Consider the following 11,506-nt stretch of genomic DNA (forward strand, 5'->3'; position numbering starts at 1 on the left):
CTTGTATCCAGGAAGTGGAGGTTGCAGTGAGCTGAGATTGTGCCACTGCACTACAGCCTGGGCAACAGAGTGAGACTCTGTTTCAAAAAAAGAAAAAAAAAAAATTGCGGCCAGGTGCAGTGGCTCACGCCTGTAACCCCAGCATTCTGGGAGGCCGAGGCGGGTGGGTTGCTTGAGACCAGGAGTTCAAGACCAGCCTGGGCAACATGGTGAAACCCCATCTCCATCAAAGAATACAAAAATTAACTGGACACTGTGGCTTTTGCCTGTAGTCCTTGTGGAGACTTGTAGGGGCTGAGATAGGAGGATCGCTCGAGCCTGGGAGGTGGAGGTGCAGTGAGTCGACATTGTTCTCCTGCACTCCAACCTGGGTGACAAAGTGAGTCCCGGTCTCAAAAATAAGTAAGTAAATAAGGCCGGTCGTGGTGGCTTACGCCTTTAATCCCAGCACTTTGGGAGGCTAAGGCCGGCGAATCATGAGGTCAGGAGTTTGAGACCAGTCTGACCAACATGGTGAAATCCCGTCTCTACGAAAAATACAAAAATGGCCGGGCGCGGTGGCTCAAGCCTGTAATCCTAGCACTTTGGGAGGCCGAGACAGGTGGATCACAAGGTCAGGAGATCGAGACCATCCTGGCTAACACAGTGAAACCCCGTCTCTACTAAAAAATACAAAAAAACTAGCCGGGCGAGGTGGCGGGCGCCTGTAGTCCCAGCTACTCGGGAGGCTGAGGCAGGAGAATGGCGTAAACCCGGGAGGCGGAGCTTGCACTGAGCTGAGATCCGGCCACAGCACTCCAGCCTGGGCGACAGAGCGAGACTCCGTCTCCAAAAAAAAAAAAAAAGAAAAATACAAAAATTAGCTGAGCGTGGTGGCCGGCACCTATACTCCCAGCTACCCAGTGGGCTGAGGCAGGAGAATCGATTGAACCCGGGAGGTGGAGCTTGCAGTGAGCCGAGATCACATCACAGCACTCCAGCCTGGGTGATAGAGCAAGACTCCACCTCAAAAAAAAAAAAACAAAAAAAGTAAATAAAAAAATAAAAAATTTTACCTAGGCAGAAAAAAATGTGTATACTTACAAGCAGTGGTTCTCAAGGGAAGTGATCAATTTTGACCCCTCAGGGGACACTGGGCAATGTCTGGAGACATTTTTAGTTGTCATAACTTGGGAGAGGGTTGCTACTGGTGCCCAATGGGTAGAAGCCAGGGATGCTACTAAACATCTTACAGGCTGGCACAGTGGCTCATGCCTGTAATCCTAGTGCTTTGGGAGGCCGAGGTGGGAGGATCGCTTGAGACCAGGAGTTGGAGACCAGAGTAACACAGCAAGACCCCATCTCTCCAAAAAACAAAAACAAACAAACAAAAACACTACAATGTGCTGGACAGCTCCCCATGACAATCATCTAGCTCAAAATGTCACTAGTGCCTGAGGTTGAAAAACTGATTTAAAGGAAAAATATTCAGTAAATTGTGCTACAGGTGGAGATGAATAGGTACAGGTTATGAAAGTGACTGGGGAGGCCGGGCGCGGTGGCTCAAGCCTGTAATCCCAGCACTTTGGGAGGCCGAGACGGGCGGATCACGAGGTCAGGAGATCGAGACCATCCTGGCTAACACGGTGAAACCCCGTCTCTACTAAAAAATACAAAAAACTAGCCGGGCGAAGTGGCGGGCGCCTGTGGTCCCAGCTACTCGGGAGGCTGAGGCAGGAGAATGGCGTGAACCCGGGAGGCGGAGCTTGCAGTGAGCTGAGATCCGGCCACCGCACTCCAGCCTGGGCGACAGAGCCAGACTCAGTCTCAAAAAAAAAAAAAAAAAAAAAAAAAAAAGAAAGTGACTGGGGAAATGACACAAGTTTTAGTGCTCAGAGGGTCGGGTGCCTGGAACACTCAGCATACAGTGGCACTTAATAAATGCTTGCAGGGAGAAGATGGTGAAGGACGGCCTGGCAGAGACAGAGCAACGCATTTCAGAGGTTCCAGAAATTCTAGGATGAATAGTCAGGACCCCCCAATGCCCTCTGTGGCTGGCTCCGGCCAGGACCCTCCTGGCGCGCCCTGGCTGGTCACCCACATACCTTCAGGGCCGTCCCCGGGGGTCGGGCTGTCGCACTTGGCTTCACACTGCTGCGTGGTGGGCGGCCGCAGGGCTTCCGTGCACTCGTGTGACGCCTGGCCCGTGTGGCTAGTGCAGCGCACGGAGCGCTGCTGCTGCCCTAAGCCGCACTGTGCAGAGCACTGCGAGGGGGCACCACTCAGTTGCTGCCCCGCAGCCCCTGCCCTGGCACCCACCCCTCTGAGGCGCACCCTCCTACCTCACCCCACTCGCCAGCCACCCAGCGGGCCGGGGGACAGCGGCGCAAGTTGCAGCGCATAGTGGCCGGCGGCTTGGCGGCGGGTGAGCAGTGCGCCGGGGGCAGCGTGGCACGGTGGTCTGCGCTCTTGCAAAGGACCACGCGGTGGCGGAGGCCCGGCCCGCAGCTGGGGGTGCACTGCAGTTGGAAGGGGCGTTTCGTGCTCAGGGTGCTGCCCCAGTGCCAAGTGAGGACAGGACAGCTAACCTGGAGACCGCGCAGAGGCTTCTCCGTGGACACCCCACCTGGGCATCCCAGTCCCTGTCCCTCTCTGCATAGGGAGTGGGCGCGAAGGAAGGGGGCGGCTGACCTCAGACCAGTCGAGGGCCGCCCACTCCGGAGGGCAAGTGGGGCCGTGGCAGGCCTCCAGCACAGGTGGGCGCGGCTGCGGGCATGCGCTGTCGTCCAGCGCCTTCTCCTCCGCGGCCGAGACGCGGCGCTGGCACACGACCGAGCGGCTGCGCACGCCCGCATCGCAGCTGCGGCTGCAGCGCGACCAGTTCCCTACAACCCAGCTGTAGGGGATGAAGGGGTCTGAGCAAGTAAGCAGAGCAGGGGGGTCCCAATACGAGAGCAGGGGGCAGTATAGCCTACCCTCCCCTTCCAACCACCCAGCCTCGTATGGATACTGGCACCAAGCACCTCCACATTCCACACTTGGGGCATCGACTGGGGGCAGCGAGGTGCATTACCCTAAGGACAAATAAATCTTTGGACAATGCGGGTGATCAGGCAGCGCCATCATTCTGACTCTAGGGCCATGCAACCTTGACCGCCACCTTGGGGGCACTATTACCTTGGACTCCCCCATAAGTCCTATAGAACCATCACTGCAGCACTCAGCCCACTGTCACTCCGATCCTGCACTAACCTGGCCCCCACCCCCCTGGAGCACTCGCTCTTGACTCCAGGGAGCACTCTCCTCCCACCCTGAGCAACACTGCCCCCTGGCGGCACTCACTCTGGCGGGCAAGGCTCCGTGTTGCAGGCGCGCTGCCTCTTGGGCAGCTTGCTGTGGGCACTGCAGTAGTGGGGGGCGACCGCGGAGCTGTCCAACTGGTTGCGGCACTCAACCGCCTGCACCTGGCTACCTGGGGGAGGGTGAGAGGCCTGCTCAGCCCTTCCCGGCCTAGAGAACCTCAGCCCAGGTATCTTGTGCTGCCCCCATCCCCGGCCTCACCGCCTGCACACTGGGCCGAGCACTTGGTCCAGGGCGCATAGTGCCAGGAGTACGGGGGCAGGGAGTCACGGGCGATGGGGGCATTGAAGCGGTAGCGGAGGGCAGGCAGCTCGGTCCGGGCCAGCACCTGGAAGAAGGGGCAGCAGTCAGCGTAAGGATGGCACGGAGTCTCTAATACCAAAGGCTGCACCTTGCCCCCAGTCTCCCTGTTACCATGACGATGAGAGAGGCATTAATCGGTCCCAGGGCTTCCAGACTCTGGAACTGGTCTGGCCCCTGTCGCAGCTGAAAGGTGGTCCCAGCCAGGGGCAGGCGGTGGGGCTGGGGGGTCCCGGGCAGCCCCTCCAGCAGCAGGGACTCCTGGTCTCCTTTCAGGGCTGGGGGACAGTGCAGGGTTCAGAATTCCAGACATGTTGAAACCTCCCTCCCCACTGACCCCTAATCCTCATCCCCTCCCCACCATCTGCTCACCCAAGTGACTGAGAGAGAGGTTCAGATCCTGGATGAAGATGTGGACAGAGCCTTTGGGAATCCAGACGACATCCTCGTACCCTGAACAGCAGAGCTCAGATGTCACCCACTTGGTATGTCCCCAACACCTGTCTGCCTCCCCTGTCCCTGGCCCATGAGGATAACAGCTAACTGTTACTGCACTAAATGCACATCTGACTGCACCTCTGCCCCACCCTTGTGAACCAGGTATTTCATTATCCCCATTTTAGGGATGACAAAACTGAGGCTCAGAGAAGTTAAGGAACTTGACCAGATTTGACTGCTAGAAAATGGCTGGGTTGGGATTTATTTATTTTTTTTTCTTTCTTTTTTGGAGACAGGATGCCTATGCCCAGGCTGGAGTGCATGGAGTGATCTTGGCTCACTGTAGCCTCAGACTCCTAGGCTCAAGTGATCCTCCCACCTTAGCTTCTCGAGTAGCTAGGACTACAGGCATGAGCCACCACAACTGGCTAACTAAAAAAACCTTTCTTTTTCTTTTTCTTTTTTTTTTTTTTGGTAGAGTTGGGGTCTCCTTAAGTTGCTCAGGCTGGTCTCAAAACTCCTGGGCTCAAGTGATCCTCTTGCCTCAGCCTCCCAAAGTGCTGGGACTACCGGTATGCCGGTATGAGCCTCCCAGTTTTTTTTTTTTTTTTTTTTAAATACAGGATCTCACTCTGTCACCCAGGCTGGAGTGCAGTGGTGCGATCATAGCTTACGACAGCCTTGACCTCCTGGGCTCAAGGGACCCTCCTGCCTCTCAGCCTCCCAAGTACCTGGAACTACAGGTGTATGCCACCACACCCACCTAATTAAAATAATTTTGTAGCCGGGTGCGGTGGCTCATGCCTGTAATCCCAGCACCTTGGGAGGCCGAGGTGGGTGGATCATGACGTCAGGAGATTGAGATCGTCCTGGCTAACACGGTGAAACCCCGTCTCTACTAAAAATACAAAAAATTAGCCAGGTGTGGTTGTGGGCACCTGTAGTCCCAGCTGCTCGGGAGGCTGAGGCAAGAGAATGGCGTGAACTCAGGAGGCGGAGCTTGTAGTGAGCCGAGATGGCGCCACTGCACTCTAGCCTGGGTGACAGAGTGAGACCCCCCAAAAAAGAATTTTGTGGCGTTTGGCCGGGTGTGGTGGCTCACACCTGTAATCCTAGCACTTTGGGAGGCCTAGGCGGGCGGATCACTTGAGGTCAGGAGTTCCAGACCAGCCTGGCCAATATGGTGAAACCCCATCTCTTCTAAAGATACAAAAATTAACCAGGTGTATAGTGCACGTCTGTAGTCCCGGCTACTTGGGAGGGTGAGGCAGGAGAATTTCTTGAACCTGGGAGGCAGAGGATGCAGTGAGCCAAGATCAAGCCACTGCACTCTAGCCTGGGTGACAGAGTGAGATTCCGTCTCAAAAAAAAAAAATTTTTTTTTTTCTTTTTGTAGAGTTGGGGTCTCCCTGAGTTGCCCAGGCTGGTCTCAAACTTCTGGGCTCAAGGGATTCTCCCACTTCAGCCTCCCAAAGCACTGGGATTACAGGCGTGAGCCACCATGCCTGTCTCACTTTTGATGCCAGTGACCAGGCTGCTTATTGTAAAACCCCAATGGGACGCCACCTGGGGAAGGAAACTCACACTCTGCCACCTACTCCTGCCTCACCTGGACACACTCGGCTTGTGCAGCCTTCCAGATATTTCCTGAGCCTCCTCCCCTCTTGCCCACTCCCTGGGCTCTCTCTCACTCGCCCAAAGCCCAAGCTGGAAAAGGTGCTTTCAACACTTTCTGAATATCCCCTCCCATAGGAAGCCTTTCCTTGCTGGCACAGAACATTCCCCCAGCTCCTCTGGCTCACGGAGGATGGAAAGTGACACTCGCTTCCACCCAGACGTGGCAGGAGCTCCTCCAGGAGGCAGAGGAGAGAGGTTCAGGGTCCCATCTCCTGAGACACTCTTTTTTTTTTTGAGATAGAGTCTCGCTCTGGCTGGAGTGCAGTGGCGTGATCTCGGCTCACTGCAATCTCCACCTCGCAGGTTCAAGCAATTCTCGTGCCTCCGCCTCCTGAGTAGCTGTGATTACAGGTGCTCACCACCGTGTCCGGCTAATTTTTGTATTTTTAGTAGAAACGGGGTTTCACCACGTTGGCCAGGCTGGTCTCAACTCCTGGTCTCAAGTGATCCTCCTGCCTCAGCCTCCCAAAGCGATGGGATTACAGGCTTGAGCCACTTCACCTGGCTGAGTCCCCAGGACTTTTGGGGACTCCTGACACTCCACGGGGCCCCTGGGGTCTGAGGAGTTAGTGTTCTCAGCTACTGCAGTGGGATTAGCTCCACCCCCAGCCAGCTGGCCCATGCAAGGAGCGTGGGAGGGAAGCTGGAGGCTCTCACCGGCCCCAGGTGAGGCTGGGCTGAAGACGCCCTCAATGGTCTCGCAGGCACTGCCGTCACCGCCACATACTCGGCACTTGTCCTCCCGCACGTCGGAGCCCAGGACTCGGTCGCAGCCCACGTGCTGCGTGGAGAAGGGGTGAGCAAGGTGACCCCCTAACCCACCCCCACTCCCTATCCCCTCTCCACCTCCCTGGGAGTCCCCTCCACCTTGCATTCGCCACTGACGCAAATGTCCACGGTGTCTGGACGGCAGGGTGTCCCGTCTACCACGGCTGCCGCCCTCTCCGTGTAGAAGTTGAAGCCTTCCGCTAGGCACGTGAGCGAGCAGGCCTTCACGCCCCCTGGGGGGCACGGCCCCGTCACCCCAAGGGCCAGGCCACCCTGGAACTCCTTCCCTAGGGGAATGAGGCCAAGAGGGACAGACCCCAGACCCAAGAGGATGGGCAGCTTGGGCAGAGGGAGTGGGGGCTCCCAGCGTCCAGTTGAACCCCCATGGTACCGTATCCTGGGTACTCTGGCTCCCTGGGTGGGGACAGGGCTCAGGGCAGACCCCGGGATGCTGCATTCATCCACCGGCTGATGGACACTCCCACAGCTGCCCTTCACAGCCCCACGGCCTTCGGAGTCCCACACTCACCTCCCCGGTACGTTTTCCACGTGTAGAATTTCCCACGGAAGGGGATGCTGTCGAATTCAGAACACTGCATTTCTCTGAAGTCCTGGGAGCCAGGGGGGCAGTCCTGGGGAGCAGGAGAGGAGAGATGGAGGGAGACCAGGTTTGGGGGGATGGAGTCAGAGCAGAAAAGGGGTGCTCAGAGAAGGATGGGCTGGAGGAGGGAGGCTAGAGGCAGGGAGGCCAGGGAGGAGGCTGTGAAGGTCTGGGTGAGACTAGGCCTGGAGGGTAGCCTGGGCTGGGCATTTAGACACATCTGAGATAGGACTGGATCCCGCATTAGAGGTTTGGGGGTGAGCTGGGCAGGACACACTTGGATTTCTCGTTTCAGACAATGGAATCTTTCTTGCTTGCTTGCGTGTTTTTTCTTTCCTTTTTTTTTTTTTTTTTTTGAGGCAAAATCTCACTCTGTCGCTCAGGTTGGAGTACAGTGGCACGATCTCGGCTCACTGCAACCTCCATCTCCTGGGTTCAAGTGATTCTCCTGCCTCAGCCTCCCGAGTAGCTGGGATTACAGATGCATGCCACTGTGCCTGGCTAATTGTTGTATTTGTTTTTTTTTTTTTTTTTTTTTTTTTGAGACGGAGTCTCACTCTGTCACCCAGGCTAGAGTGCAGTGGTGCCATCTTGGCTCACTGCAAGCTCAGCCTCGTGGGTTCACACCATTTTCCTGCCTCAGCCTCCCAAGTAGCTGGGACTACAGGCATGAGCCACCGCGCCCGGCCTTTTTTTTTTTTCTCCTTTTAGACAGAGTTTCGCTTTTGTTGCCCAAGCTGGAATGCAATGACGCAATCTTGGCTCACTGCAACCTCCACTTCCCAGGTTCAAGTGATTCTCCTGCCTCAGCCTCCTGAGTAGCTGGGATTACAGGCGCCCGCCACCACGCCTGGGTACTTTTTTGTATTTTTAGTAGAAGCGGTGTTTTACCATGTTAGCCAGGCTGGTCTTGAATTTCTGACCTCAGGTGATACACCTGCCTCGGCCTCCCAAAATGCTGGGATTGCAGGTGTGAGCCACTGCGCCCGGCCTAATTTTTGTATTTTTAATAGAGACGGGGTTTTGTCATGTTGGTCAGGCTGGTCTTGAACTCTTGACCTCAGGTGATCCACCTGCCTCAGCCTCCCAAAGTGCTGGGATTACAGGCGTGAGCTACTGCGCCTGGCCACATGGAGTCTTTCTTGAGAAAGTCTGGAAGGGATCAGGGTTTATAGAAGGTGCCAGCATGTGGATTCTCTGAAGACCTGGGTCCCCCCACATAGGAGGCTGAGAAGTCCAAAGCTCTCACTGCCCTCTGAAACACCCCCTCCCCAGCAAACTTCTTGCTGCTCACCGGTGGTCCTAGGTCAGCTGAGGGCACAAGCAGAGGACAGACACCTGTCACTGGGTTTGGTGAGAGGAAGCTTCAGCTACAACTTTGGGGGATGACAGAAGGCAGGGGTGGGACTCTTCGGGGGAAGTTGGGCTGTAAAGGGAAGGGACAGACTGGATGGTAGGGGGTTGTGAGGGCCAAGCAGTGATTTCAAGGTGGGGTCTCATAGTCTAAATGCAGGAGGAAGAGAGCTGGAAGGGGCCAGGTCTTTAAGGAGGAGGCGTTGCGGATGGGAAGGTGGTGGGGGTTAGGGAGAGGAGGGAAGAGAGGGGTGGCAGCTGCAGGTTCCCTAGGAGGCAGCAGGTGCCCGAATGAAGCACTCTGATAGCTTTTTTTTTTTCTTTTGAGATGGAGTTTTGCTCTGTCACCCAGGCTGGGTTGCAGTGGTGCGATCTCGGCTCACTGCATCCTCCGCCTCCCGGGTTCAAGCGATTCTCCTGCCTCAGTCTCCCGAGTAGCTGGGATTACAGGAGTCCACCACCACGCCCGGCTAATTTTTGCATTTTTAGTAGAGACAGAGTTCGCCATGTTGGCCAGGCTAGTCTCAAACTCCTGACCTCAGGTGATCCGCCCGCCTTGGCCTCGCAAAATGTTGGAATTACAGGCATGAGCCACCGTGCCAGGCCTCTGATAGCTTTTTTTAATGCTTCCTCCCCCTACTCCTCAAGAGGTTTGGGGGAACTCACATCCGTGTTGCAGGAGCGGTGCCGCCTTCTCTCACCCAGACAGTACTTGCCCCCGATGGTTGGCCTGGAAGGGGTGGTGGGATAGGAGAGAGATGAGGCACGGGGAGATGGGGGCGGGGGTCGCGCTGCCCTTCCGGGTGGGGGTCCTGAGGGCTGACCTGGGGCTGTCGCAGTGACGGCTGGAAGAGGACACGCCGCCGCCACACGTCCGGCTGCAGTCGCCCCAAGGAGTCCACGGCCCCCAGGCTCCGTCCACGCCTTCCGGGCGCGACCCGAAGGGGACACAGACCCGTTTGTAGCACCACTGGGTTGGGGGAGACAGGAAGGAGTGAGTCCAGCCCGGAGAACACTTGCGGGCCCCATGCACCGTTCCCCACTCCAGGCCCCAGCCAAAGAAATCTCAGTCTCTTCAGGATGGGGCAGGAAGGGGATGGGCAGAGGCGGGGTCTGAAGATAGGGACAGGTTTAGGTTACGTAGGAGAGTGGTCTGGGAGACAGACAAGCTACAAGCGAGAGGCGTAGCCTGAGCACAGCGAGCTGAACAGGGAGGGGTGTAGACAGGACCACGATAAGCGTGGAGACGAGGTGGGGTGTGGCTTCAGGCCGGGGGAGGGACCTACAGGCAGTAGGCGTGGCCAGAGCCAAGGGCCGCACAGGGTATGGGCGTGGCCAATAAGGGAGAGAGCAAATAGTAGGCGTGGCCAGAGCCGAGGAAATTATTAGACGGTGGGCGTGGAAAACGCCGGAGTGAGCAAACAGTAGGCGTGGCCAGAACCGAGGGACGCATAGGTGGCGGGCGTGGCCAACAAGGGAAGGAGCATGCAGTAGGCGTGGCCGCAGCCGAGGGAGTATAGATGGCGGGCGTGTCCAATACGGGAGGGAGCAGACAATAGGCCAAAGGACAGACAAGTGGGCGTGGCCAACTCGGGAGGTGGATCCGGGGCGTGGCCCGGTTGGGGGCCCTGGCCGGCGCTCACCCCCTTGTCGATGGTGTGCGTCTGGCACAGCGTGCCCTCGGCGGCCGGGATGCTGTTGGTGATGCACCGGTTGCTCTTGCTCAGACACCACAGCTCGCTGCAGACCTCCTGCGGGCCGAGGCGCCCGCTCAGGCTCGCCCCCCTCTCTTCCTCCCTGGGGCAGCCCGCCCGGCTTGGGAGGACCCAGATGTCCGGCTCACTGCCGGCCCCGGAGCAGAGAGCACCGTACTCCCTTCCTGGCTCTCAGTGGGTCTTCGTGCATCCCCTTGCGGGGCATGGCCTGTGACTTATCCTCTGCCAATAAGCTCCATTTATGGAACACCTTATACATGCCATATACCCCTTTAGGCAGTACTACCCCATCTTACTGGGAGAAAACCAAGCTTTAGACAGGTAAGGTCACTTGCTAGAGGTCACACAACTACTAAGGGAGTAGCCTGGAGTTTAACTCAGCTCTTTAATTCAGAGTCTGTGCTCTAACGAACTTTGCAATTCAGCTTCTGGTGCCTTCTGAGTTTCTGGAAGGAAACTTGGGACCTACTGAAGAACGAACAGGAAGGATTTGGGGTTCTATTATGGGGTGGGCAAAGTAGCTGAAGAGAAAGTAGTGGTTCTGAGAAATCGGCCTGGATGATGACTAGGCCAAAGGCCTCAACTCTAGTTTTTTCCAGCTTGTTGGTTCTCTTTGTTCCCCCATCTAAACTGGAGAAGCCCCCAACACTTTTAAGCTATGGGGAGGGGTGGAAGTTTGGGAGGGGACAATGCCAAATTAGGTTTGTGTGGGACATTCCTGTCTTTCTCCAGGTGAAAAATCCGCACCTTCTTCCCGTCTGAATCCTACACAGGCTGGACCAGTCCCAGGGACTCACTCTGACCCTTAAAGTCCAGGTTAATATCCCTGGAGAAGCCCCACTGAGTTCAGGTGAAGCAAAATCTCTGACCCTCTTGGCCCACATCCTAAGCAACCTCCCACCATCTTTCCTCTAAGAAGTAGGTGGTCCTGGCCGGGTGCAGTGGCTCACGCCTGTAATCCCAGCACTTTGGGAGGTCGAGGTGGGCAGATCACAAGGTCAGGAGATCGAGACCATCCTGGCTAACTTGATGAAACCCTGTCTCTACTAAAAATACAAAAAATTAGCCAGGTGTGGTGGTGGGCACCTGTAGTCCCAGCTACTTGGGAGGCTGAGGCAGGAGAATGGCATGAACCTGGGAGGCAGAGCTTGCAGTGAGCTGAGATCATGCCACTGCACTCCATGCCGGGCAGGTGAGTGGAACTCCCCTCAAAAACAAAAAAAAAAAAAAAAAAAAGAAGTAGGTGGTCCTTCTGTAATTATCAAGTGTAATCCCCTCTTTGAACCCAATTCTTTTTTTTTTTTTTTTTTTTTTT

At 56.3% G+C, this 11,506-nt stretch overlaps 1 protein-coding gene across 3 annotated transcripts in view; it reads right to left on the reverse strand.

Moving 5' to 3' along the window:
* The window catches only part of ADAMTS10 (ADAM metallopeptidase with thrombospondin type 1 motif 10), a 32,356-nt gene that overhangs the window by 3,171 nt on the left and 17,679 nt on the right, over positions 1–11,506 (reverse strand). For 2 of the 3 annotated variants that reach the window (XM_025368853.1, XM_025368854.1), the window contains 13 exons: positions 10,120–10,227; positions 9,301–9,446; positions 9,143–9,206; positions 7,052–7,154; positions 6,622–6,755; positions 6,412–6,535; positions 4,012–4,092; positions 3,754–3,917; positions 3,541–3,667; positions 3,322–3,451; positions 2,671–2,875; positions 2,322–2,498; positions 2,085–2,244 (listed from right to left, as the gene is read on the reverse strand). In XM_025368853.1, the coding sequence (XP_025224638.1) occupies positions 2,085–2,244; positions 2,322–2,498; positions 2,671–2,875; positions 3,322–3,451; positions 3,541–3,667; positions 3,754–3,917; positions 4,012–4,092; positions 6,412–6,535; positions 6,622–6,755; positions 7,052–7,154; positions 9,143–9,206; positions 9,301–9,446; positions 10,120–10,227 (1,723 nt within the window). Of the gene's footprint in view, positions 1–2,084; positions 2,245–2,321; positions 2,499–2,670; positions 2,876–3,321; positions 3,452–3,540; positions 3,668–3,753; positions 3,918–4,011; positions 4,093–6,411; positions 6,536–6,621; positions 6,756–7,051; positions 7,155–9,142; positions 9,207–9,300; positions 9,533–10,119; positions 10,228–11,506 lie in introns of those variants that run through there. The other variant, XM_025368855.1, reaches the window with a different exon arrangement.

This window comes from Theropithecus gelada, chromosome 19, assembly GCF_003255815.1.
Source record: "Theropithecus gelada isolate Dixy chromosome 19, Tgel_1.0, whole genome shotgun sequence".
Taxonomy (NCBI): Eukaryota; Metazoa; Chordata; class Mammalia; order Primates; family Cercopithecidae; genus Theropithecus; species Theropithecus gelada.